Source organism: Protopterus annectens, chromosome 7.part0, assembly GCF_019279795.1.
Source record: "Protopterus annectens isolate FY-2018-M chromosome 7.part0, PAN1.0, whole genome shotgun sequence".
Classification (NCBI taxonomy): Eukaryota; Metazoa; Chordata; order Ceratodontiformes; family Protopteridae; genus Protopterus; species Protopterus annectens.
Window position 1 is genome coordinate 968,330,868 of NC_056739.1, and position 26,859 is coordinate 968,357,726.

At 43.3% G+C, this 26,859-nt stretch overlaps 1 protein-coding gene across 1 annotated transcript in view; it reads right to left on the reverse strand.

The window, feature by feature from the left end:
• The window catches only part of LOC122806809 (tropomodulin-3-like), a 792,984-nt gene that overhangs the window by 235,096 nt on the left and 531,029 nt on the right, over positions 1–26,859 (reverse strand). Inside the window, exon 6 of the mRNA XM_044077539.1 lies at positions 7,620–7,750. Coding sequence (XP_043933474.1) covers positions 7,620–7,750 — 131 coding nt within the window. The remainder of the gene's footprint in view (positions 1–7,619; positions 7,751–26,859) is intronic.

A 26,859-nucleotide genomic window follows, 5' to 3' on the forward strand; every position in this document is an offset into this window, starting at 1 on the left:
ATTTTGAAAATTTTGTATATCATTTCTACTTTAAAGTTTTTCAGTTTTTGGTATTATTCTCTTACCCTATCATATCCTTAAAACTCTCTCCTTTTAGTCTATTTCTCTTTATTACCCTTTTCTTACCTTTGAGGCAATTCTTCATTACCATTGTTTTAATCCTTCCTTCCCTATTCTTACCCTTTTGGGTAGCCTTTCCTCTTCTTTTTGGTACTGTTCTTCTCCACATCATTATGTCGGATAAGAAAAATAGCATTGGTTTTTAGCAGTGTAAGGATTGTGGCTGTAAGTTACAGCTTTTCAATGGCCAAGACTTATGTGTCTATTATTTGAAGGTCTCCCACCTTACTGCAGATTCCCCGTGTGGGATGTGTACAAATGTTTCGACCAGGAGTCTTAACGAGAGAAAGAACAAATTAATCTTGAAAGGTCTTCTCAAATCTCCTTTCTGTGAGGCTATTTCTGGGTCGGAGGGCTCACCCCCTCCTGCTAAACTCCGTAAGAGGTGTTCATCCACTTCCTCATCAAGGTCACTCCCTTCATCTCCCTCTGGAGATCGTAGGTAGTAGACTCATAAAAAGGTGAACTTGACTACTACTTTGGTGCTGCAACCTGTGACCCTGTCAGCTCCAAGCTCGGCACTGCCCCGGCTGATTCTTGCTCCAGCCATGTCCTCCTTATCGACACCAGCACCGGAGTTCCTGGTGCAGACAATTACGCCTCTGACAGTTCCATCGCAGCCCTTACTGGCACCGTCTATGCAGGTACAGCCCCCGTTGGTACAATCCCCTTTGGCTCAGAGTATGACATTACTATCCTCCACGGTGCAGACACTTTCGGCATAGAGATGTTCTTCGGTGCAGTCCTTTTCGGCACCGTCATTGTTACCAGTGCAGACACCTTCCTCAACGGTACTGTACCCATTGGTACAGACACTTACTATTATGGTGCAGACACCTTCAACTTCTATGGCGCTGACATCATCATCGCAGACTACTTCCACATTTTTTTCAGTGCGGGCGTCCTCTGTTCCGGGCTCTGCACCTCTCGAATTAGCAAGGACCAAGTACTCTCCTTCCTTGGATCCATTCATTGGTAGCCAATATAGTGCTTTTCTAGAAAAGCCAGAAATCACCATCAGATTTCTCTGAGGTCGACCGGGAGCCTCTCTGAGCAAGATGTGTTGCTGCTTGTTGACCAGTTGCTTGTGGCCAGAGGTCTCTCTCATCCGTCGAAGTCCATGTTCCCTCCTTCAGGTGAACATATATCTCCTCAAACTCCAACATACCCTCCTCCTTTGACTTCTACCCAAGTATCAAAGCCCATTACTCCGCCAGCAGCTTCCCTTCCTCCAACTCCAATAGTGGATCTCACTTTGAAACCGTAGTCATCCTTGTGGCCCTCGGTGCACTGGGCATAGGGCTCTTCTCAGGCCAGCGGCTGTGCCGTGGGGGAGGGCATTCTTGGTTCCACGTCAATTTTTTCTATGGCACCCTCCAGGAATCCTCCCTCTCTCATGCTTCACAGTCCTCTTGAGACTCCTAGTCTGGGGGTCGGTTCGTCGGGATGGGGTGTGTCCCCAGTTCTGAGGTTGTTGTGCTTGGTTCCGGGCTCCCATCCCTCTTTGGGTGGGCTGGCCTTCCAGGCCATGGAGAGGGCGCTTGCCTCCGCTGGCAAAACCCATATGTTGGAGTTCTCTCCCCTCTCTGTGCCGCAATTCTCACAAGCCACAACCACCGGACATTGGGCACAAGGGCCTCAGGTTTCATCTCCTCAGGAGACCCCCCTCTTTCCAGTCTTCTCCAGAACCACCCACTGAGGAAGTACCCCAAAAAGCGTCATGCAATAGGAAGCACATGGACTCTATTGAGGAGTTGTTGACTGAAGATACAGACTTTGATGACGGGGAAGGGTCTCCATGGTCACCCTCTGATGAGGTGTCCTTTGGCGACATCGAGATCCTTAGACAGAAGGGTGATTGGAGGCCCTCTAATCCTTCCTCTGAGGAATCCGTACTTCCTGCAGGCCTTTCCTACCCGGCTCCCTACTCCCTGGGTTACCCAGCCGGCCGATGAGCAAATTCCAGCTCATCATCCAGCATGCATGGAAGGCTCCTGACACCCTGGAAGTGATACCATGGAGGCCTGATAAAATCTTATCGCCCCCAGCTGAGAATCCCCATTGGTCAAGAGGTCTTCCAGTAGATGCCATGGTGTTGGTGACTGCAACTAAGAAGGATCTGGCAGAAGAGAGCCAAACTGTCCATCCGCCCAACAAGGAGTTCCGGGTGACAGATTAGGGAAGCATGTGTTTGCTTCATCGACCTTTGCCGTAACACTTTGCCAAACTTCAGAGGGATCTTATCAACCAACTCTCTGAAACCTTGGTAGGAGCTGTTTCTGACTAGGTCCTTGACAACGTGGCTTCTCAGATAGCCACCCTAGAGTCCATTTCCAATTCTTCCATGCATCTTATTTCTCACCCAACAGAAGGAGCGGCTAGAGCGGCAGGCACAGGTATAATCACCAGATGACATGCCTGGATGCGCCTTTGTAGACTCCTTTAAGGGTTCCTTCATGAATGCCCCCATCGAGGCCGCTTCTTTGTTTGGCCCTAAAGTGAAAGATATGCTGGCAAGGTGCGAACAAGATGGCAAGACCCATCTGCCATTGGTGTCTGACATTCCACTCCTCAACGATTCTTCTCCAGAAATCAGAGGTGTGGGAAGATGTGACACAGGAAATCACAGGGCTCTTTCCATGATGCATGTTCCAAGTTCTCCCCTAGAGGCAGAGGGAGAAACTCCAATGGACGACACCCTTTTGGGGCAGAGGGGTCCGCGAAACCAGGGTTCCAGAGATTCTTTCTCTGGCCAACCCTATCAGTGCTCCTGAAGTGTTGCCCGATTGCTCACCTCTGGAAATGGTCAGGGTCATTTTTCCTTGTACCCCGTTGCCTGGTGAAATATAACCACCGATTCTTGGGTACAACAGATATCCAGAGGCTATCGCATCCCCTTCCATCTTTGTCCAATCTCATCCAGAGTATTACACAACATTACACCCAGTCAAAGGGAAGCAGCAACACACGAAATCCAAAAGCTACTACAAAATAGAGTCATCCAGATGGTCCCCTGAGACCAGATAGGATCTGGTTTTTCCTCATGATTCTTTTTAGTGCCAAAAGACAGGTGACTGGAGACCTATTCTGGATCTCAGCACACTGAACAAATTTGTAAAAACAGAGACATTCTGGATGGTCATGGTTCAGTCTATCCTTCCTCTCCTGGAAGACGACGACTGGAAGTGCTCTGTAGATCTTCAACATGCGTATTACCACATAAAAATGGACAAACGCTCAAGAAGATACCTCCTCTTCTGCATAGGAGCCAGTCACTACCAATTTTGAGTTCTGCCCTTCGGTCTCTCTACAGCCTCCAGAGTGTTCACCAAATGCATGGCAGTGGTTATCGCTCACTTGCGACTTCAAGGATTCCAGGCATTTCCATATCTAGACTACTGGCTCCCCCCCCCCCACCAAGCGTCTACTGGAAGAAGCCCTGCACTACACTCCTCACAGCACAATGCTTGGGAATCACTATAAAATGGGAGAAGTCCAACACGACCCAAGCTCAGTCTTTGGAATTCATAGGGGTACTGTTGGACACAAGAAATTGCACAGCATCTCTTCCAAACCACAGGCTTCAAAGAATAAGGCAACAGGTTCAACCGTTGCTCTGTCACCACAAATCTCACACTCGATCTATACTCTAACTCTTGGGGTCAATGGCAGCCTCGATCACCATTGTTCCTCTAGCCAGATTCCACATGATACTCCTTCAGTGGTTACTTCTCACTCAGTGGTACCCTCTACAAAATCCTTTGTTTTTTTTAGATAAGTGTAACTCAGAGATGTAAGCAAGATTTACTCTGATGGACGTCTCGAAATCCCCAACAATGGTTTCGCCCCTTCAGCCCCCATCAACCGAAAGCCACAGTGACCACAGACACCTCACTGATGGGGTGGGGGGGGGGGCTATGCCAGAGAAACTCGGTCCAAGGCACCTGGTCGGAGACAGAGGCCCTTTTGCATATCAATGTCCTGGAACTGAGGGCAGTGCTACTAGTACTGCAGGCATTTCATTCCATCCTTCCATCAGGGACAATTGTGATCCAATCAGACATGTCAGTGGTCTGGTACATCAACAAGCAAGGGGACACCAGATCTTACCCATTATGCCGAGAGGCTTTGAGAATATGGCAATGGGCGACAGCTTCCAACTGCTTTCTAACTACAATGCACATTCCTGGGAGCTCCAACGTGACAGTGGACAAATTGAGCAGGTGCATTCTACAATCTCACGAGTGGTCCCTCAACCCTATGATAGTGGCAAGAATCTTCAACCGCTGGGGCCAGCCTTGCTGTGACCTATTTGCCTCCCCAACCAACTTCAAGTGCAGCAACTATTTTGCCCTGATCCCCTGTCGGGGACAGTCACAGAGTGACGCTCTAGTCCATGCTTGGCCCTTGGGTCTACTTTATGCTTATCCTCCTCTTCCCCCCCATCTCCCAATTTCTGAAGAAAGCACGACAGTTGAAAAGCAAAGTGATCCTCATTGCTTCATACTGACCTCGGCAAGACTGGTTCCCCTTCCTCTGGTCTCACCTGCTAGATCAACTGTGGATCCTCAAATCAACCCCAATGTTGATCTCCCATCCACAGGGTCTGACTCACCCTAATCTAACAACCCTAAAACTGACAGCTTGATTTATCCACTTCCAATGATTGCCGGGCAGGAAAACCTCTCATCCCCTGTGCGCAATATTCTTATTGCATCTCATAAATCATCCACCAGACTAATCTAGCTCAATAAATGGGAAAGGTTTTCCCTATGGGCAGCGAATAAACAATTAGACCCCTTGTCAGCCCCAGTTTCGGTGGTTTTGGATTACTTATCACACCTTTTCCACTCTGAGGTGTCTGCCTCTACTATTAGTGTGCATTTAGCTGCCATTTCAAATTTCCACATTGGTTTTCAGGATTCTTCGCTTATGTCACATAGACTCTGTAAAACTTTCTTGAAGGGGGTTATCCACTTAAAACCTCCCTTTAGAGAACCAGTACAACCTTGGGATTTGGCATTGGTTCTGCAAACAGCTCCCCCCTTTGAATTTGCATCTTCATGTGATGTAAAATAAACTTTGCTTCTGACTGCAATCACATCGGCCAGACGCTTGTCAGAACTTCTGGCCTTATGCATCAAACCTCCCTATCTTATCTTCCATAAGGATAAGGTATCAATGAGAACGAATTCTTCCTTTTTACCAAAAGTGGTGTCAGAGTGGTCTATCAACCAATCTATTGATCCTCCAGTGTTCTTTCCTAACCATTCTAACAAGAGAGAGTATTGCCTGCACTCCTTGGATGTTCATAGGCAAATACGATTTTATCTGGACAGAATAAAATCTACCCGTAAATCAGACTAACTGTTTCTGGCCCTAGACAAGGTCATCCTGTATCAAAAGTTACATTGGCTTCATTGTTGAGAAATTGTATTACTTTTATTTACAACAAAAACAATGTTACCTTGCCTCACAGAGTGAAAGCACATTCTACAAGGTCTGTGGCAAATTCAGCAGCTTTCCATGCTAAGGCTTCCCTCAATAATATTTGCTCAGCTACAACCTGGGCCAAACCTCATACCTTTATTCTTCATTACAAATTGAACTTGGCCTCCAGAGGTAGAGCTTCTTTTAGATCCATGGTGCTCAGGAATGTCCTTCCATGAGGGCCACCCAGGGATACAGGTAGCTGGGGACTCTGTCCCATCAGTAAGGAATGAACTAAAATTAACAACATCAGATAAAGAAGTTATGTCTTACCATAACATTTCATCTGTGTTGTTGATCTTTGTTCATTCATTACTTCCCACCCTCTCTCCCCCTACGGAGGTTCCTGGTTGATCTCATATACTCCTTTACTGTAGGTCTGTTATGACCAGAGGTAGCCTCTACTTTTGTCTATCAACTTGCAAACTCGATCGGAGGTAAAAGGGAGCAGAGCATTCTGGGTAGGACCTTGGCTCGAGAGTTTTTGGCTGACGTGAGCTTGATATTTGGCTGGCTCGGTTCTGAGGACGGAACCGATAACCAGTGAATGAATGAAGATCAACAACACAGATGGAACGTTACGGTAAGACATAACTTCTTTTTTTGGATTAGTGAAAGAATATTACAAAACATCAATAATGCAATAATGGGCTGCATGCTATGAGAAAGTCTAGCTACTTAAAAAAATTTACTTGACAGGAACATATGTAGTAATTCATCCAGTTTCTCATAATAGTGTGTTAGGAAATCATTCTAACAGCAGATACTTAAATCAACCTTGTCTTCATAGTCTTCGGACATGCTTCAGTTATTGTCTTCCTCTTAAGGGCAGTTCTGTCCCAAGCGGAGTTCTTGGAGGAAGCAGTTGTCAATCAGGTAAGCATAAAACAACTTGCAGGAGAAAAGCATAACTTCACATACTGGTGCTAAAGCTCCTTGTGATTATGAAACTAAAAGTATGTGACCCCCACCCTCGACTCCTGGGCCCATAAAGAATATTCTGTACAAGGTCAGTCTCTAACACCTTATCCATTACAGTTTCTGGTTTTACTGAGCTCCTTTGAGTAGAGATATTTATAGAAGTTATAGCAGATCATGAGTCCTTTATACCAGATGAAGAGTCCTTCCAGCAGATTAAATATTTTGCAAACCTGACAGTTGATCCTAGACTTCAGACAGATTCAAGAAGACAGATTTTGTCTCTTACATTTCTGTAACTGGTTAAATACGGCTGTACATCTCTTCTGTAACCATTCAACCCTTTTTTAATTAAATGGACATCTTTGTTGCTGCACAAGGATTCAATGACAGCAAAAAACAGTTAAAACAATGAATGTACACTCACCACATGAGGGGATGTGGAAGCATATTTACTGCAAAGACAGACTTATTATTCCCCTCATCTACAGTTATGACCAGTTCCTCTCACAAATGAACTATACATAATGTCATCACGTTTGTCTTCTGTTGACAGATAGTCTTAGAAGTTGGGACTCATTAATCTGTTGTCCAACTAGAGGCCCCAATTAACATTAGATGAATGGCCACCACAGTAAACCCATCTCTAGACTCCAGATTTTGAAATACAAATCAGTTTTGTAATGCTTGCTTAAACATATGCACCGGAGCTCATGTGGCTGATTGTTAACATAATGCCTATAAGTTTTTATAAGGAAAACTAATTGTTAATGCAAGTGTCTTGTTGCTTCTTACTTACATTTAACACACAAAAAGCATACTACATTAAAAAGGCTGTAGAGACATTAGTGCTCACTGTCCAATGGCCCTTAGCTCTTGATGAGCTCTTGGGATACTCTTGGCAGGGAATCCCTTTAGTAAAGAATACTTCAACAGTGACATTGAAGGACATCCAGACTTATTGAAGGCAAAAGTACTCCTTACAGTTTTGTACACTTGCGTGGCATTTTTATTAACCTCTGATCACGAGGCTGCTGATCATGCCATCAAGTATTAATTATTACTACCATTACTCAATCATCAGACTTTACCTTTATGTTATTCAGGTTCACTTCAACCAACCGAGGATCATTGGCCTTTATTCTTCGTAAACTCTCTTCAACATTTGTTGGATTTGGAGGCTCATCAGGAACTGGGATGAGCTGTTCACATTTGACCACATCTGAAATCAAATTTAATAAATTACAAAAAATCAAACAACTTTTCAATACCTGTATTCGTTCTACAACCCAGACATAAGTACCTAGAACTGGCTGCTACTATTATAGCCAAATATAATGGAAGGTTTAAGAACAAAATCACACTTGGTGGGCCACTAACTTAAAAAAACAAAAAAAACTAACAGGAAAAAAATCTCAAATTATAAAACAGAAGTAGAATTCTTCACACTAGTGTCTGCATCAAGAATATCAATAGGAAACTACAATTGTGTAAGTTGCACTTACCCATACCAGTTGATGTTCGCATTCTTCACTGTTGCACAGCAGCTTTTAAGCTATATGGGTTGTTTCCTGCATAGGAAATAACAAATGGCCAACTTCAAAACACTGCCCCCCGTCTTCACTCTGACTGATGAGTGGCTAATCCCAGTTTAGAAAATCAGCAGTAAGAGTGCAGCTTTCATCACAACTTTCATGCCCATACAAGGTGGAAAGATCCTAACAATTCTGAATCAAACTAATAAAAACAAACAAACAAAAAAGATACAAACCAAATACAAACACAATCCTACTTTATATTTCAACTACAACTACATACAAGAGAGAAATTTTAGCTCCGTCCTTCTTAATCTGTCCGAAAAAGGATGATTTTTGGAGAAAACGGTTGTGAATTACCCTTAACAAATCATGACAATACTTAGAGTTATAGACTTCTTTTACTTCAGAAAATGTACATTAATGCGCATTGTCTTATTCTGCCAATGTTGTAAGTTATAGTACTAATATTTTGAAAGTGTCCCTGATTACATTTTTGGATTTGTTCATTATTCTGTTGAGAACTGTCCCTCACTGGTTGAGGGCTATGGTAGGGAGATGGACGGTGGGTGCAGCTACTGCAGCAGTGAGGAATTTGAACATATAATGTTATGGTAAGCGCAACTTACACAACTGTACTATGGTCATCATTCCCACTGCTGCAGTACCTTTTAAGCTACATAGGTTGACTACCACAGCTTACCCACCTTAGGAGGAGGAAGGGTATGGAATCATGAGCCCCCTGAGAATGGTCCTAGCAAAGATAGACCTGGACCTCGAAAAGGAAACCAGTTTGTAATGCTTTGTAAATGTATATACAGAGTTATGTGTAGCTGCCTGTGGAACACTTATACGGTCTACCTCTTTCCAGTATGCCACCGAAGACAAGGCTGTAGTATAATGTACCCTGATACTGCCTGAAATGGATTTGCCACAGTGGGAACAAAAAAAATCGTTAGCTGAGGACAACCACCTGGAAATTGTCTGTTTAGAACACAGTGTCCTTTTTTTGCTTCTTGTTAAAAAACAAATACCTGATCAACTTTTCTAAAGGGCTTAGTTCTGTCAAGATAGCACCTGAGCTGCCTATGCATGCCCAGAATATTCAGGATCCTTTCTCTCCGGTTATTAGGTTTTCGATAGAAAACTGTGAGATTGATGGCTTGATTCAAAGTAATCTCATACCACTTCGGACATGCATGAGGGCCATTTGTTCTTAGAGAGAGCCTATCTCTGTGGGAAATCAGATACCGCTCACCCATCATGACAGCTTCCAACTCCGATAGTCTTCTTGTAGATGTAAGAGCAATGACAACTTCAGTTTTCCAAGTGAAGAACCTTAAATCAGCTTGATGGACAAGTTTAAAAAAATGACAGTCAATTTCTCCAGCATAAAGTCAAGATCTCAAGGAGGAGGCAACCCGTTTATGAGGTGGTCTCGGATATAAAATTCCTTTCAGAAACTGTTTCACGGTAAACAAAGAAGAAGTAAGAGGAGGATATGTGGACAGACATTCTGAAATATCCACAATATAAACCTTTACAGAGGAATATGAGAGTCCAAAGGAAAGCAACTCTCAAAAATATTTCAGCACTAGTGGTACAAAATCCCTGATGCACCACTGGTTATTGATTAGCCACAAACTAGAAAATCACTTCCACTTACCAATATAGGATTTTCTAGTAGCAGGTTTTCTTGCATTCTTTAGTACCCACTGCACATCCTCATGAAATAAATGCCTGTAAGGTATTAGAATTTAATCAGCCAGGCAGTCAATTGAAGGTGATCGATGCAGGGTTATATCAAACTCCCTCTATCTGACTAGAATCAGTCTTTGAGGAAGCTTGTGGTAATTGCCCTTGGCTACTTTAATACGAGGACAGAACCAATGTTGCTTGGGCAAAAAGGGGGTCATCACAATGATTTTTGGTGTATCATTTTGAATCTTCAAAATTACCCTGGATATCAGTGTAAAGGAATGAAATGCATACAAGAATATTTGGGTCCAAAGAAATGAAAATGAAAATGCGTCTGATTTCCAGGCTTGCTTGCAAACAGCTCTGAACAAAATTTGTTTAGCTGTCTGCTTTGAATGGTAGGGAACAAATATACTTGAGGTGTTCTGCACAACTGGATCAGTTCCTGGAAGACCCCCCTACTCAATTTCTATTCATGAGGGGCTTTCCTTGTCCTGTACAGCTTTGTCCTCCACTATGGTTTGCTCTGACGGAATGTAACATACTCACAGAGTTAAGAAATTCTGAAGAATTAACTCCTAAAGCCATCATTGCCATCCTGCATAAGGGGTACGACCCTGTACCTCCCTGCTTGTTTATATACCATATGACTGAAGTAAAGTCCAAATCACTTGAAAAGGTCCTGGGGCCATAGGTGATGCACAGACTTCAAGACATGCATCACAGTCAACATCTCTTTTAAATTATTTGACATACAGCAGTGAAAATGTGTATGGGGGGCTCAGAAGGTAAAATATAACAAAGGAGGTAGATTTTGAGGAAATTATGAAAATATTTGGCATGGAAGATGTGACCTCAGTAGTAGGAATTTGGAGTGAATTTACATATTATTCACCAAGATAGACAAACTGGGCTAGGCTAGACAGAAAGTACAGTTGTGTACCTACCATAAATGTAGATGTTCGAGTGTATTCACAGTTGCAGTCATTACACTTGGGTTATCCTGCTGGCAGGCTACCCGCAGTCGGCCTGAATTCCAAAGTCCTGGTCTGGCATCGGTTGCGGTTGCCTCTTCCCTGACGTCAGCGTGCCATGGGTATAAAAGTTGCAGCCGACACCATTTTCTTCAGTTTTTCTTGCCTCAGATGTCAGTTGCCCCCAAAAGGGTAGGCTGTAAAAATTTTGACCATAAAAAAGCATGCACATAACCTTCATCTACAAGCAAATACACCTCATAGGTTGTATAGAATAGAGAGGTACAGATAAGTCCCAGCAAATAAAAAAGGGGGATGGTGGGAGGGTAACTTGGACTGCAACAGTGAATACACTCGAACATCTACATTTATGGTAGGTACACAACTGTACTTTGTTCATCGTGTTTCACTGCTGCAGTCATTACACTTGGGTTGAATCCCAAAGCTGAGGTTGTGTGGCTGGGCCTAAATAGAGTTTGGAGTGGCTATGAGGCCCTGCAGAACTGCAGTGGCAAGGCCTGCTCTGGATTTAGAGTAGAGAGGTAAATGGTAGTGTTTTGTAAAAGTGCGCACTAAAGTCCAGGTCGCAGCCTCCAAAATGTCCTTGGTTGGTACTCCTCTGAGGAAGGCTGCTGAAGTGGCTGCTGCACTGGTAGAATGTGGCCTAATGCCCTTGGGCACTGATTTGCCATGTTGTGAATAGCAGAAACGAATGCAGTGGCCTATCCATTTTGAAATAGTCTGCTTTGAAATGGCTTTTCCTTGCGATCCTGCAGCATATGCCGCTAAGAGTTGCTCAGTCTTTCAGAAGGCTTTGGTTTTGTCCAAGTAAAAGCGTAGCTGTCTGTGTATGTACAAAGAATGCAGAAGTCTCTCCTCCTTATTCTGTTGGTTTGGATAAAAGGTAGGCAAATGTATGGTTTGGTTAAGAGCCACACTGGACACTACCTTAGGCATAAATGTTGGGTTTGTCCTTAGAGAAACCCTGTCCTGATGGAAAACAATAAAAGGTTCCACAGCCATTAGTGCCTGTAACTCTGAGACTCTTGTTGCTGAAGTTATTGCTAGGAGAACAGCAGTTTTCCATGACAAGTATTTTATATCTGCTGTATTGGCTGGTTCAAATGGAAGCAGTGTGAGTTTTTCCAAGACAAAATTGAGGTCCCATGCAGTTATTGGAGCTCTCCTTGGAGGTCTTATGTTTTTGGCCCCTCTGAGAAACTGTCTTAGCAGTGGATGAGAAAAAATAGGTGGGTCCGTATTGTAATGAGCTGAAATGGCAGAGGCATGGATCTTAACTGATGAGAAGGATAGGCCTTTGTCCAGCATCTCAGGTTTGCAAAATCTGAGGAATATTTGGTACAAGCATGTCAATTCCCTGCGCTTGGTTTCAAGCACAGAATCTCTTCCATTTTTCTGCATAAGATCTTCTGGTGCTGGGCCTCCTGGCCTCCAAAATAACATCCATAACTGCTTTAGAGAGAGATGTGTTCTGAATGATTACATTATCCGCCATGCAGCCAGATTTAGGGTTCTGAGTTGGCTGTGCAGGATCTGATTGTTCTGTTGGGTCAGCAAATGAGGTATTAGAGGCAATGTCCAGGCTGGGCCTTGAGACAAGCTCTTTAGGATTGGGTACCAGTGCTGGTGTGGCCAGTCTGGAGCAATCAGTATTATTTTTGGCTTCTCTTGTCTGAGCTTTAGGAGTACCTTGGAGAGGAGAGGCAGATGAGGGAAGGCATATACTGTAAGGGCTTTCCAGCTGAATGAAAGGGCGTCCACTTTCCATGCTTGCTTGTGATAAGTCCGAGTGCAGAATCTCTGTAGCTGGCCATGTTTTTGAAGTAAGAAGTCAGTTGCCTGTGTTTGTCTGGCGTGAGATAAGCCATCTGGGCAGTTGTATTTAAGCTTGCACCCAGGAATATTATCTCGAGAGGGTATTAGTTTTGATTTATTTTCGTTTACTATGTACCCTAGGCAAATTAGTAATCTTTTTACAAACGCCAGATGCTGTAGTAGGATATCTTTGGTCTTTGCTTGAATAAGGCAGTCCAAGTAGGGATATATTTGAATTCTTCTTTGTCTGCAAAATGCAATTACTGGTGCCAGGCATTTTGTGAAGACCCTGGGCGCAGTAGATAAGCCAAAGGGCAGTGCAGAGAATTGGTAGTGCATTGAGCCAGCTATGAATCTGAGGTATCTTCTGCAAGACTGTGATTGGGACATGCAGGTATGCCTCTTTGAGGTCCAAAGTTACAAGTCAAGCCTTCTTGTCCAGCATGGGCAGAAGCTGCTGTAGAGTCAACATTTTGAATTTTGGGACGTCCAGAAAAGTATTTAGAATAGACAGGTCCAGAACTGGTCTCCAGGCTTTGCCCTTTCTTGGTACTAAGAAAAGTCTTGAGTAAAATCCTTGTCCCTGCTCTTGTTGCAGCACTGGCTGAATAGCCCCCATGTCCATGAGAGATGAAACTTGTTTTTGTGCCTATGCCCATTGATTGCGTGGCAGGTCTGGCATACCTATTGCCTTTGGAAGGGTGTGAAAGTGGAACCTGTAGCCCTGAGAGACTATATTTAAGACCCATTTGTCCTGGGTGATCTTGTGCCAGTTTTGTGAAAAAAGTGCTAGCTTTCCCCCTAAGGGTGCTGCCAAAAAATAAGTGCTTGGCATTGACAGAGGGAAGTCATTGGGACTGTTTTCTATAAGGCTGCGATTTGTCTTCTCCGCTTTTGGAGGTAGAAGCACCCCATTGTTTGGGCCTGCATGAGCCCTGGGGCTGTTGCCTGCCTCTAGGGCGTCTGAATCTGCCTCTTTGTGGTCTGTCTGACACTGGAAAGGACCAATTCTTAGGGGGCCAGTTCCTGCTAAATCTGGGTGGCTGTACCTGCAAGAAATCCTTTACTGTCTGCATAGATTTAGCCTTATCCTCCATTTTCTTCAACACCTCTTCTGCCTTAACACCAAACAAAGTATCACGTTGTAATGGAGCATCCAATAATTTTGCTTTAACATGATCAAGCAGATTCTGTTCCTTTAACCAAGCATGCCTTCTAATAACAGAACCTGTAACAGCGGCCCTGCACAAGGCCTCCAGTGAATCATAGCCACATTGCAAAGTATGTTTTCCCACTTGTTCAGCTGCATGCAATAAATCCTGCAAATCTTTGTTCTCAGAACATTCAGAATTTGTCAACATTTTTTGTTTTAACAAAGACATTAAGTATTGCTGATATTTGAGCATATGGAATTGACAATTTAAAGCGCTTACAGCCAAGGTAGCAGAAGTGTAAACTTTTTCCCCCCCATCTGTCCAAAGCCCTAGAATCTCTATCTGAGGGGACATGGTTTTTAGCAGAAGCAGCCTTGACCCCTTTGGGACCCTGTGAGATAGTTTCTGGGTCAGCAGCAGGGTTTTTAAAAAGAAATTTATGGGAGTCTGGAACCCTGTAGTATCTGTCCGGCTTAACAGGAGTAGGAGGTAAAGAGTCTGGAGACAGGCTGGACTCTGAAAATACATCATCTACTATGTCTAGAACAGGGGGAATTGCAAGAGGTCTGTGCTGAGGAAGTAAAAGTAAGTCTCTAAGTCTTTTCTTAGAATCGGAATAATCTTGGCTCTTCCAGTGGAAATGCTCCCTCATGGTATGCAGGGTTTCCCCAAATGAATAGTCCCCAGGAGGAGAAGCTGAAGGAATAGAATCTTCAGCATCAGAATCCTCATAGGGAGGAACAGAATATCCCTGTTCAGAAGAGGATTCAGAGGAAATGGAAACCTGATCAGAGGAATCATATTCAGTGTCTTGCTTAGGCCTGTTATCAGGAGGGGGATGGGAACCCCTGATCAAAGTTATTAGGTCTTCGGCCATTTTGAGCATCTGTTTCATAGGCATAGAAGTCTGTCCTGGAGAATGCTGTACTGGTTTCCTTGTCTTTAAAACTGTTTTAGACTTTGTCTTGGATGCTGAAGTAGGCTTTATATAAAGCTGTGTAGGTCTGAAGACACCCTCAGAAGCCAATGCCTGCTCAGCGGCTCTGGACCCATCTGAGGGATTAATTTCCGAAAGGCCAATACCCTTGAGTATCCAGAGGCCTATCTGTCTTCACGTGGGAGTCGGAGGCGGCCTGTGGCTCTGAGGTAGCGGGAGTCAGGGGCTGGGAAAGCGCCTCACTGAGCACCGGTGACTGGCCTAGAAGAGGCTTCATCGTCGGTTTTGGACCTCGGATGCTTGCCCTTGTCTTTATCCTTGCGTTTTTTTATGAATTCCGGCCGTCGGTTGTTCCGACGGCATTATATAGTTACACCTTCTGCCAAAATAATGAAAAGCAAAATCATACTGACGCTTAATAGTGAGTTGGTTAAATCTAGCACAAAACCGACAACTAGCAATGTCATGGTCAGGGCCTAGGCAAGGAATACAGTAAGAATGAAAATCCTTATGAGGTATTTGCTTCCCACAAGAAATACAGTTGTTAACTTTTTCTGACATTGGTCTGGAGCAAGAAAAAAAGTTTCCTCGATGGGGTACTTAGCTTTATTGAAGACTTCGGCTCTGAAATTCGATTTCAAAAATCTCGGCCGACCGGCACTTGCGAACTGCTTTTGCTTCGGGCACCGCGTGGCAAGAAAGACTGAAGAAAATGGTGTTGGCTGCAACTTTTATACCCATGGCGCACTGACGTCAGGCAAGAGGCGACAGCAACCGACGCCGGACCAGGACTTTGGAATTCAGGCTGACTGCGGGTAGCCTGCCAGCAGGATAACCCAAGTGTAATGACTGCAACAGTGAAACACGATGAACATCTTACATTTCACTGGAACATATGCATTTAATTGAAGGTTTTGATATGCAACAAAAACTATTTCAGATCATGAGCCAACATTAACTAAAATAAAAATGCAGGGTAATGAAATAAAAATGAGACACTGGTACTTTCCCATCTATCTGTTGAAAAGAGAGGAATTTTAGGAATGGGTGGTGGAAATGATCTGGGAGTTATTAGAGAAGATAGAAATTTCTTCTGAAAATATAGCTAGGGAGTGGGATGAAATTAAAGTGGAGTTTAAAAACAGGGTGGTTAAGAAGTAACAAGAATTACTTAGAGGGACACCAATGGCAAAGTATTACAGAATAGGGGAATCTCACAAAACAAGAACAGGAGCAATTGCAGAATCCTAAACTGAAAATAAGGGATTACCTCGATAATATGCATGAATTAAAAAAGATTGCTGTTAAGCCACTGTTTTTTTGATAACTCCAGAGCACAAAAACTTAGCAAAACGACTCAGGCAACAGAACGTAGAGGTTGTCGCCAAGCTCAGGGAGCCTATAACAAGGAAGATAGCAAGAGATCCTGTGGCGGTACTAGAAATATTTTGGAAATTGTATGAAAGTCTATATAAAGCAGAAAAATATGAAAAATCAAGGAAAGGTAGAAATGGAAATGTTTACAGATGAATTAAATATGCCAGGGTTAGAGGTAGATGAGGCTTGATTATCAACTGTTAGGACAGGAGCATGTGACATAAAAATGGTGATGTATAACCAACTCATGGGAAAGTCCCCCAAAATAGATGGTATTCTTTTGGATGTTTGGAAGCTAGTAGGGAAAAAAACTGAAAGATCTGGAAGGTTTTGTTTTAACAGTATTTTAAGATAAGAAGTACAAACATCCTGGAAGAAAGTGGTGGTGGCTGTAATACCTGTAGAGGGTAAAGACCAATCAGATCCCGTTTTATACAGGCCCATTTCAATCCTAAACAAAGCAATGTCTTCTGGCTTATCTCAGTTAGAGGTCACCACAGCGGACCACCAGTCCGCAGACTGAATGGCAGTAGTGTTTTTACGGTGTCAAGTTCCCAGCCTGGCGCCCAACCTTCAAAGATGGCACACTAACATCCACGCACCTACCTGCATGTCTTTAAAACTCACTAGACCACAGGGAGGACATGGAGACTCTGCACAGAAGGCACACCAGCCGAAAATCGAACAGAAGAACTTCTTGTTGCGAGGAGACAATGCTAACCTCTGCATCACCGTGGCCAATCCCATTTCAATCCTAAACTATGACTATAAATTGTTTATGTCTACAATGGCTAACAGAATGGCAGAGGTGATGCCAACACTGAATGCATCAATGTGGTTTTGTGGTGGGGAGACAAACTTTTTGACATTAACAGAACACTGATGATCCACAGAGATGCATAATGTAAGAAAATACCACTGATGTTGGTGGGGCTTGATGTATCGAAAGAATTTGACAGAGTAATGTGGGAGTTTATGAGCAGGGCAATGGAAGCGTTTGCATTCTTGATAAAATTATAAGGTTGATTAGGAGGATATATGAGGGATCGGAGGCAAAATTTAAAGTGTGTGGGTTCCTCTCTGATAATTTCTGTTTGAGCAGAAGAACCAGGCAGGGGTGTCCTCTTTCCCCTTTGCTATCTGTATTATATTTGGAACCACTAGCAAAGTAAATAAGGGACTCGGAAATTCAAGGACATAACTGGTATGTTAGTCAAGAAAAGCTGGCTTTATTTGCTGATGATATTATTTTATACCAGATAAAAACAGAAAAAAGGACATTTCGGTGTTGGTGGAACATTTTTAGGCAGTTTCAGACCTTTTCAGGATACAAAATGAATGAAGCTAAAACAAAGGCAATAGCTGTAAATTATGTATCCACACACAAACTGATTCAGCAATATCTGTATTTATGGAGGCATGATAAAATTAAGTACGTATGATTATGGATTAAAAAAGAATCTGGTGTGGCAGCTAAGAATATATGGGGAAAAGACTAACAAAAGATAATACAAAAACAGAGAAATTGGAAACTTTGTTATATGGAAATGGATAGCAAGATACAAGCAGTTAAAAGGTTTTTAGTCCCTTTAGTTTTATACACAGGTCAGGCATATTTTTATCAACCAGAGGAGAAGTTGTGGATAGCATTTAATAAAGAGCGGAAGGATTTTACCTGGGATGGGAAGATGGAAAGAGTCAAGTGGGATAAGCTGACTCAAACAAGGCAGTTTGGAATTACCCGATTTGAAGGGGTATTTCAGAGCTACAGTCAAGGCTCCTATACATAGTATGAGTAGAAACCTATAATTCAAAATGGAAAGGGATGATGATGAAACAGGGGGAATCTCAAGAAACAAGGGAAGACTGGGATTTTGGATGCAGATCCTTAAGGAAAATAACAACAATACAGCATATTATATTCATAAAGTACAGAAGGTATTCCAAGAACTAAGCCAACAAGGGAATAGAGAAAAAAAGATTCTACCCATATGGATGACTGCAATTATGGATACAGACAATAGGCAAGAGGGGGCTGGAATTTATTGGAGAAAACTGGCAAAAGAACCAAGGTATTGGGAGCAAATAACTAGAGAGGAAAAGGTAATAGAATGGAAACAGGCGAAGAATTTACTTGGCGACTGCAGAGCAAATAAAATGTTGCATGACAGTTATAAGAATCAAAAACTGTTAAAACAGAGTAAGAACCACATTGGATCACAGAAGGATCAAGCGCTTTTGTTTACTTGTATTAGCAAACTTTATCAGGCCAGTTTGCTAATACAAGTAGGTCTGATGAAGTTTGCTAATACAACTAAACAAAAGCGCTTTAATCCTTCTGTGATCCAGTGTGGTTCTTACTCTGTTTTAACAGTTTTTGGTTCGTGTTTTTATTTAGTTATAAGAATCAATCAGAGGTAGGTCTCCCAAATATGTAATGATGTCTACAGTATTTAAGATCTTTGCTTGGAAGTGTTTAAATAGGTATTATTACCCTCAAGCAGACCCCAAATAATTTTTCCTCAGGCAGACAGCAAATGTTGGAAGTGTGATTTGGAAGAAAGAGGCAAATGGGAAAATTTTCTGGGAGTGTAATACGTTGGCAGACTTTATAGATTCCTTGGGTGAGCAAATTGGTGTCACTAAGGAAATTATTTTTTGAGCTATGATACAGAACTGGAATTGCCTAGACATAGTAAGGCCTTGCTGAGTCTAATTATGGTGGCTGCCAAAAAAGCAGTTACTAGAAAATGGAAATCAAAGTCTAAACCAACTGTACTAGAAGTAGTGAATATAGTGACAGAGATAAAACAATCTGAATGGGATCTTTGGAAAAGGGTAAGAACAAATTGCATAAAAATGGGAACTGTGGGAAGAATACATGTAGAGGAGGAATGAGGTTTAAAAGAAGGCAGGATTTGAATGAGCTATGTAATGTTTGACAATGAGTGGATAGATAAGTGGCATATAATATACACAACGAACACTATGCCAATGCGGTTTGTGATATATAATGTTTGCAACTAAAATTAATGTTGATATGGTTTAAGGTCAGCAGGACTAAGACAGAACATATGTGTGTGAATGAGAGGGAGGATAGAAGAATGGTGATGATGCAGAGAGTAAAGGTGGATGAGTTTAAGTACTTGAGATCAACCGTTCAGAGTAATGGTGAGTGTGGAAGAGAGGTGAAGAAGAGAGTACAGGCAGGATGAAGTGGGTGAAGAAGAGTGTCAGAAGTGATTTGTGACAGACGAGTACCAGTAAGAGTGAAAGGGAAGGTCTACAAAAGGGTAGCGAGACCAGCTATGTTATATGGGTTGGAGTCAATGGCATTGACAAAAAGGCAGGAGTCAGAGCTTGATGTGGCAGAGTTGAAGATGTTGAGATTTGCACTGGGTGTGACGAGGATGGACAGGACTAGGAATAAGTATATTAGAGGCTCAGCCCAAGTTGGAAGGTTTGGAGACAAAGCCAGAGAGGCAAGATTACATTGGTTTGGACATGTGCTGAGGAGGGAAGCAGAGTATATTGGGAAAAAGATGCTAAGGATGAAGCTGCCAGATAACAGGAAAAGAGGGAAGCCTAAGATAAGGTTTACGGATGTGGTGAGAGAGGACATGCATGTGGTGGTTGGTGTAACACAGCAAGACGCAGAGGACAGGAAGAAATGGAAACCGTTGATCTGCTGTGGCGACCCCTAACGAGAGCAGCCTAAAGAAGAAGAAGAAGAAGAAGATGGTTTCTTTTTATTTATATAAATGTGTGACTGCCAATGTCATTTGTGATAACTTAATAAAGATGTTTAACAAAAAAATCTCCTTTAATTTGATGTGCTTTGGTCTGTGAAGGACTCCACAGGGCTTTAAATTTTACCACCCATTGAAACCGTTCCCCAAGCAAAATGTGACTATTGTGAGAGACTGGTTTGGTGTATGAGGGACAGGAGAGATGTGGGTTCAGATAAATTTGTTACTTTCACCAATGCAGTTCCTTCTTTATAAAGCCCAAAACTGGAATCTGTTACTCCAAAGAATGTAAATGCTGGATCCATGTGTTTTTTTTTAGAAACCACTGTATCTTTCTAGTGTTACCTGGCTAGTGGAATCATAAGAATCATAGAAGCCATGAACCTAAGTCAGAGACCGACTGGAGAAGCTTATGAAAAATTCCAGATAAAAGACACCTTCTGTTATAAAAAGAAAGGCTTTTAATACAGAAGAAAAAACAATGCTACTCAGAAACACAATACAGTGAGATAGAGTTAAGAGGCTTTTGCAGTATTTATCTGGAGCCTACACTGAGTGGTTAAGACAGTCATAACCCAAGTTAATGACTCTTGACACATGAATAAAGACTCTGCAAAGAGAAGGAAATCATCTAAATAAGGGAAGATATGAATGCCATATAATCTGCAATAAACTATGACTGGGGCTAGGCATTTTGTGAATACTCCTAGAGCTCTAAATAAACCAAAGTAGTAATGCAATGAACTGATTATGTGACCCAGAAACAGAGAACCTTAGAAAATTATTGAAGCATACTGCTAAGGGAATGTGGAAGTAACCATTTTTTAGATGTAGAGTTACCAAGTACCTCATGGGAGGAATGAGGAATAACAGGTTCTGCAGGGTCAACATTATGAATTTTGGAAATTTCACATACAGGTTTACAAATAAAAGATCTAGATCTAGCTTGGTCTCCAAAAGGCTTCTTTTCTTAGTACCAGAGACATTCTGGAGTAGAAGCCTTTGCCCCTTTAACTTACAGATAGTGGGTCTAGGACCCCTTGGGTGTGTAAACACTGAATAACCTGAGGAAAATATTTTGTATGGTTTAGATGGTGGGGAGGTACTCCTTTGAAAGGAGTTATCTAGTGCCATCTGTAACCCTCCCGTACCACTTTTAACACCCAAAAACCTGAAACAATCTTTTCCTAAAGGGGAATGTTGAGGGTCAGTTAGAGGGACATATTTCTAATCATGTCAACCAATTTGTTAATGACAGTTATAGAACTATAGATTGTATAAAAAGATTTATAAAGTCTAGGAAATCAAAAATAATGAAGTCATTGTTTGTTAGTTACATTAGACCCAAACTTGAGTATGGAATAACAATATGGAAACCCTATAAGAAAACAAGCATGAGTAAACTGGAAAGAATACAGCAGAAATATACCAAGGGCATCCATAGATGTGAAACTTTTAAGTTATCATGAAAGACTAAAATATTTGAACGTGTACAGTGTCCCTTACAGATAAACCAAGAGGAAATCTTATTCAGGTATATAGGGCATTTAGAGACAATTACCTCTGGGAATGTTTGGGGTTATCAATAAGCAATAGAGAATCATCAGACAACCTATGTAAAAGATTCTATAGGAATCAGAAGTTTACTAATTGGTTCTCTGACAAAGTAGCCAATACATGGAACAGACTACCAAATTTCATTGAAGCAAGTACTAATTTAGATATTTTTAAGAACAGCCTGGACATTTATTATGGGAACAAGTGTTTTGGTATATTGGCAAGCTAGAAGAGCATTAATGCCCGTGCTTGAAATATTTGTATGTACACTTGCAGAGATACTGACTGGGGGGATGAAAGAAGGTAAAGAATGCTAGCAAGGTCTTTGTGTACTGCTGAACTGTCACTTTCTGAAAAAGACACCTATTTCTTGTTGGTGTTACCCTCCTGCCATGTATTTTGTATTCGTTGTTTGCCAGAAAAAGACAGGTTTTGTTTATTTGGCTTTTTGTGCAGGAGGGAGGACTATAAATTTGTAATGGGGTACACAGTAGATCTTAGAACTCCCAGAATCAGTTTCATTTCCCTCTTTAATTATATTATTTGGCAACATGGGTTGCATAATAGTGAAACAATACCACCTTTTCTAAAGCAAAATCTAAGATTTCAGACCTTACCTCATTAGCAAACTTATGGTTTCTTAACCATACATATATTCTCAACAGTGCAACAGCAGCAGTGGCCCTAGACACAGTACGTGCACAATCATACACACTCTTCAAAGCATCTTTCATAAAAGATCTTTCTTCTGTAGAAGAGTGGAAGACAATTCCATTAGACTGTCCATATGACAAAGCATAAATTTCCACACATATGTCTGGTAATTCAGAATTCTGAAAGGCTAAAGTGAAAGAAGAAAATAAGAAGTTATGTACCTACCATAACGTTCCATGTTAGTTGTCTTCTCTCGCCTTCTTTCTTGCTTGATGGGTTCGGAGCCGATCCCTCGGCTCCGACTCGGCACTTGCTAAGCTCGAGAGTCACTTTTACCAGCTCGAGGCAGCCCCATATCCCATGATGCAAGGCGGTAAGTACCCAGATCTCGTTTGATGACAAAGGGCAATAGCACCAAGCATAAAATACTTCCCAAAGGAAGAAAGAAACTTACAGATGGAAGAAGGACCAGGTTTGAATGGTCTTCAGCATAACAGTTTCTTATAACAAGGTCTGTCCAGGCCAGGGGAAGGAGGGAGGGTCGCAAGAAAGAAGGCGAGAGAAGACAACTAACATGGAACGTTATGGTAGGTACATAACTTCTTAATGTTAAGTTGTCAATCTCGCCTTCATTCTTGCTTGATGGGACCGCCCTAGCACCTCTATCCTGGGTGGCTCAATGGAACAAACTCTTGAGGACTGTAGAGCCAAAACTGGCTCTGTCCCTGGAGGCCAAGTCCAATTTGTAATGGGAAACAAAAGTGTGAGGAGTGGCCCAAGTGGCCGCTGCACAAACAGTGTCTAAAGGAAGTCTAGCTTGAAAAGCTGTAGAAGTAGCTAAGCTCCTAGTTGAATGTGCTTTAGGTTTTGAGCACAGCTGTTTTCCCCTGAGCAGATAAATTTCAGAGATGACCGAAGAAAGCCATCTAGATAAAGTCACTTTAGAAACAGGAAGGCCATTTTTATTATCCGCATAGGAAACAAAAAGTTGATCAGATTTTCTAAATTTTTTTGTTCTGTCCAAATAATATCTAAGTTGACGGTGGACATCAAGATAATGTAGCTTTTGTTCAGCTCTATCTGAATAGTTGGGGAAAAATACAGGGAGATCAATGGATTGATTCAAATTGTTCTTTGAAGCGACCTTAGGCAAAAAGGTTGGGTTAGTTCTCAAAGATACTCTGTCTTTGTGAAAAACCAAATAGGGGGGTCGAACCAAAAGAGCATGAAGTTCAGACACCCTCCTGGCCGATGTAATAGCCACTAGGAATAAAGTTTTCCAAGAAAGATATTTCAGGGAACAAGAAACAGCTGGCTCGAAGGGGAAGAATCAAGGATGTCAGCACTAAATTTAGATCCCACTGAGGAGGAGGATTCCTGATTGGAGGCTTTAGTAGGAAAATTCCTTTCAAGAAGGCCCTGCAGAGCCTATGGGACATAATATTATGATCTGCTATCCCGACATGAAAATTGGAAATAGCAGCCAATTGAACTCTGACTGTGGAAGAAGAGGAGCCTGCATGAAAAATCTCTGCTAAGAAGTCCAGGACTGCCTGAACAGGGGCAGTAAAAGGATCAATATTCTTGGCCTTAGCCCAATAAGAGAAACGTTTCCATTTGCTTGTATAAATCCTCCTGGTAGAGGATTTTAGCGAAGCTACTATGATGTCTCTAACTGGGTTAGAGATCAAAGGAAGCCTGGCTAAGGAAGGAAGTGGAGCAACCATGCTGTGAGGTTGAGAGAAGGGATTGACCGGTGCAGCTGACCCGATTGGTGAATCAGAAGATCTGGCACTGGGTCCAGATGCCACGGCTGCACCAAAAGGTGATGATGGAGGAACGGGAACCAAACTTGTCGAGGCCAGTCGAGGCCAGTAAGGGGCAATGAGAATCAATTTGGCTCTCAAAACGGTAGCTTTCTGGATAACCTGAGGGATCAGAGGAAATGGAGGGAAGGCATAAAGAAGTCCCTGGGGCCAATCCTGGGTCAGAGCGTCTCTGGGGGGATGGCCTGATGGAGGGAAGAGGCAGAAGAAGTCTGGACATTTGCTGTTTTGGGGAGTAGCAAAAAGATCGCAACATGGACGACCCCATTCCAGAAAAATCTCTTCCGCTATAGATTGCTTGAGAGACCACTCGTGAGGCATGAGAATAGCTCTGCTCAATCTGTCCGCTACAATGTTGGTTTTCCCAGGGATATGCGTTGCTACCAGAAACCGATGAGAGGAGATCGCCCATTGCCATAGTCTGAGCGCTTCTCGACACAAGGGGTAGGACTTGGTTCCGCCCTGTTTGTTGATATACCAAACTACAGACATGTCTGTGTGGACTGCAATTGTCCCTACGGGAAGAAAGTCGTTGAGGGCTTGCAACGTTAAAAGCACTGCTCTCATCTCCAGGACATTTATGTGCAGATGGTACTCGAACGGCTGCCACGTCCCATGAACCATCCTGCCCTGATAATGACCCCCCCACAAGATCAGGGAGGCATCCGTGGTGACAGTGGCTATCGGGGATGGGGGTACAAAGTACCTGCCTTGGTGAACCTGAGGAGATGTGATCCACCAAGCAAGATGCTCTTTGCATGTCTGTGTCACCAGAATCTGGTGACGCATTGGAAGTTGTTGGTATGACCATTGTGTGAACAGCATCCACTGAAGAAGGCGCATGTAGAATCGAGCCAGGGGAAGAAGAGTAATGGCCGCAGCCATGAGACCTAATACCTTTAGAACCATTCTGGCCTGTACTTTCTTGTTGGCCAGAATGATTCTGACATGACTCTGAATGTCTGAAACTCTTTGATCTGTAAGGGTAGCTGACATCCGAACAGTGTTTAAGTTTGCCTATGAAGGTAATAGACTGGCAGGGCGATAAGGATGACTTTTCAAGTTGATCGAGATGCCCAAATGAGAACAAAGGTTTATTGTGTAATCCCTGGCTTGTGTAAGCTGATGCCTGGTGGTGGCTGACAGGAGCCAGTCGTCGAGATACGGAAACACCTGGAATCCTTGACGTCTCAGGTGAGCCGTGACCACTGCCATGCATTTGGTGAACACTCTGGGGCTGTAGTGAGACCAAAGGGCAGGGCTCTGAACTGGAAATGACTGGACCCCAGCCGAAAGCGGAGAAATCTCCTGGAGCGTCTGTGAATTTTGATGTGATAGTACGCATCCTGAAGATCTATTGAGCACATCCAGTTGTCCTTCTGTAAGAAGGGCAGAATTGACTGAAGAGTGACCATTCGAATCTTGTCTTCCTGACAGACTTGTTGAGTCTGCTGAGATCCAATATTGGTCTCCAGTCTCCCGTCTTTTGGGGACCAAAAAGAACCTTGAGTAGATTCCGGCTCTGAATGGTCTGTTGTAACTGGCTGAATGGCTCTTTTGCAGTAGTTTTGAGACTTCTAACTCTGCAATTTCCCTTAGACCGGGTGGTACATCTGGAAGGGAATTTGAGGGAAGGGACTTTCCCCGAAAGGAATTATGTAACCCTTGGATATGATCGACTGTACCCATCTGTCTTGAGTGAGGGAATGCCAGGCTTCTGGGTACAGTGATAATCTTCCCCCGACTGCCTCCAAGGAGGGACAGCCGGGCAACATCTCAGGGATGCTGAAAGGGCTTGTCAGAGAGAGGCTCTCTGTTTCCCTGGTTTTCGGACCCCTCTGCCTCTAGAGCGCCTGTTGTTGTTACCCCTCTGCCTCTAGGGGTAAACTGACCACGTGAATCCGGCGCGACTCCTTGGGATTTACGGAACCACATTTTCCCACCTTTCTGTCCTTTGGGATAAGGTCTAGAAGGGGTGGAAAAACGGACTCCTACAGCAGAAAGAGTCTTGCCGTCCTGTTCGCACCTGGTCAAAGTTTCCTTCACCTGAGGGCCAAACAAAGCTGACCCATCAAAGGGAGAATTTGTGAAGGACGCCTTAAAGGGATCCGCAAAATCACATAGCCGCATCCAGGCTTGGCGCCTAAGAGCCACACCTGTACCTGCGGCTCTACTCGCTCCATCAGCAGCATAAGATATTAGCCGCATGGAAGAGTTTGCAATGGAATTAAGGGTTCCTAGCTGCGAAGCAATTTTTTCTTGAGCCCCTGCAGCTGTAGGATCCTGTACTACTTCACCCAGCTCCTTAAGGATATCCTCTGGAGTCTGGTGAAGTGACATAGGTAATTCAGCAACGCATAGCAAAGGTCGCTGAGGAAAACATCCGCTTACCGCACCTATCCATGGTCCTAGAGTCCTTATTAGGAGGATGGACGTGCACGGAAGGATCTGCAAGTTCCTTCTTGGTGGCGCAGCCACCACCATGGCATCAGCGGGACACCCTTAGTGAGGAATTGCTTGTCACACGGGCAGTGATAAATTTTGAAGGCCTCCTAGGGACTGGCTCTACAGAGTCAGGAGCTGCCCACGCCTTCGGGCAATTACCTGCATAAGGGGTCGAAGGCGGAGACACCCAGGAGGTGGAGGGCCGAGATCCAAATGCCTCTAGGTATACTGACTCATCCTCAGAGGGATTGTTGGTGGGCCAGTTTCCCTCTGTTTAAGGAGTTCTAGGATGTCTGAGAAGGAGACATCCTCAGAGGGGATCTAGGGGATCCCTCTGACTCATCAAAGTCAGTATCCGGTGACAGACTCGGGAGTCTACATGTTTCCTCTTACAAGTCCTCTTCCTAGGAGGATCTCCCGAAACATCAGGAGAATCCTCGGAAGAGGGGAAATTCCCAATGGGAAACCTGAGGCGGAGGATCTCTGGGTCCTGTAGCAAGAGAAGTGGCAGAGATGTCAACAGGTACTATAGAGGGAGGAGCTACGGGAACAGACTGCTGACTGATACCAGTGGCCAGCACACTCTTCA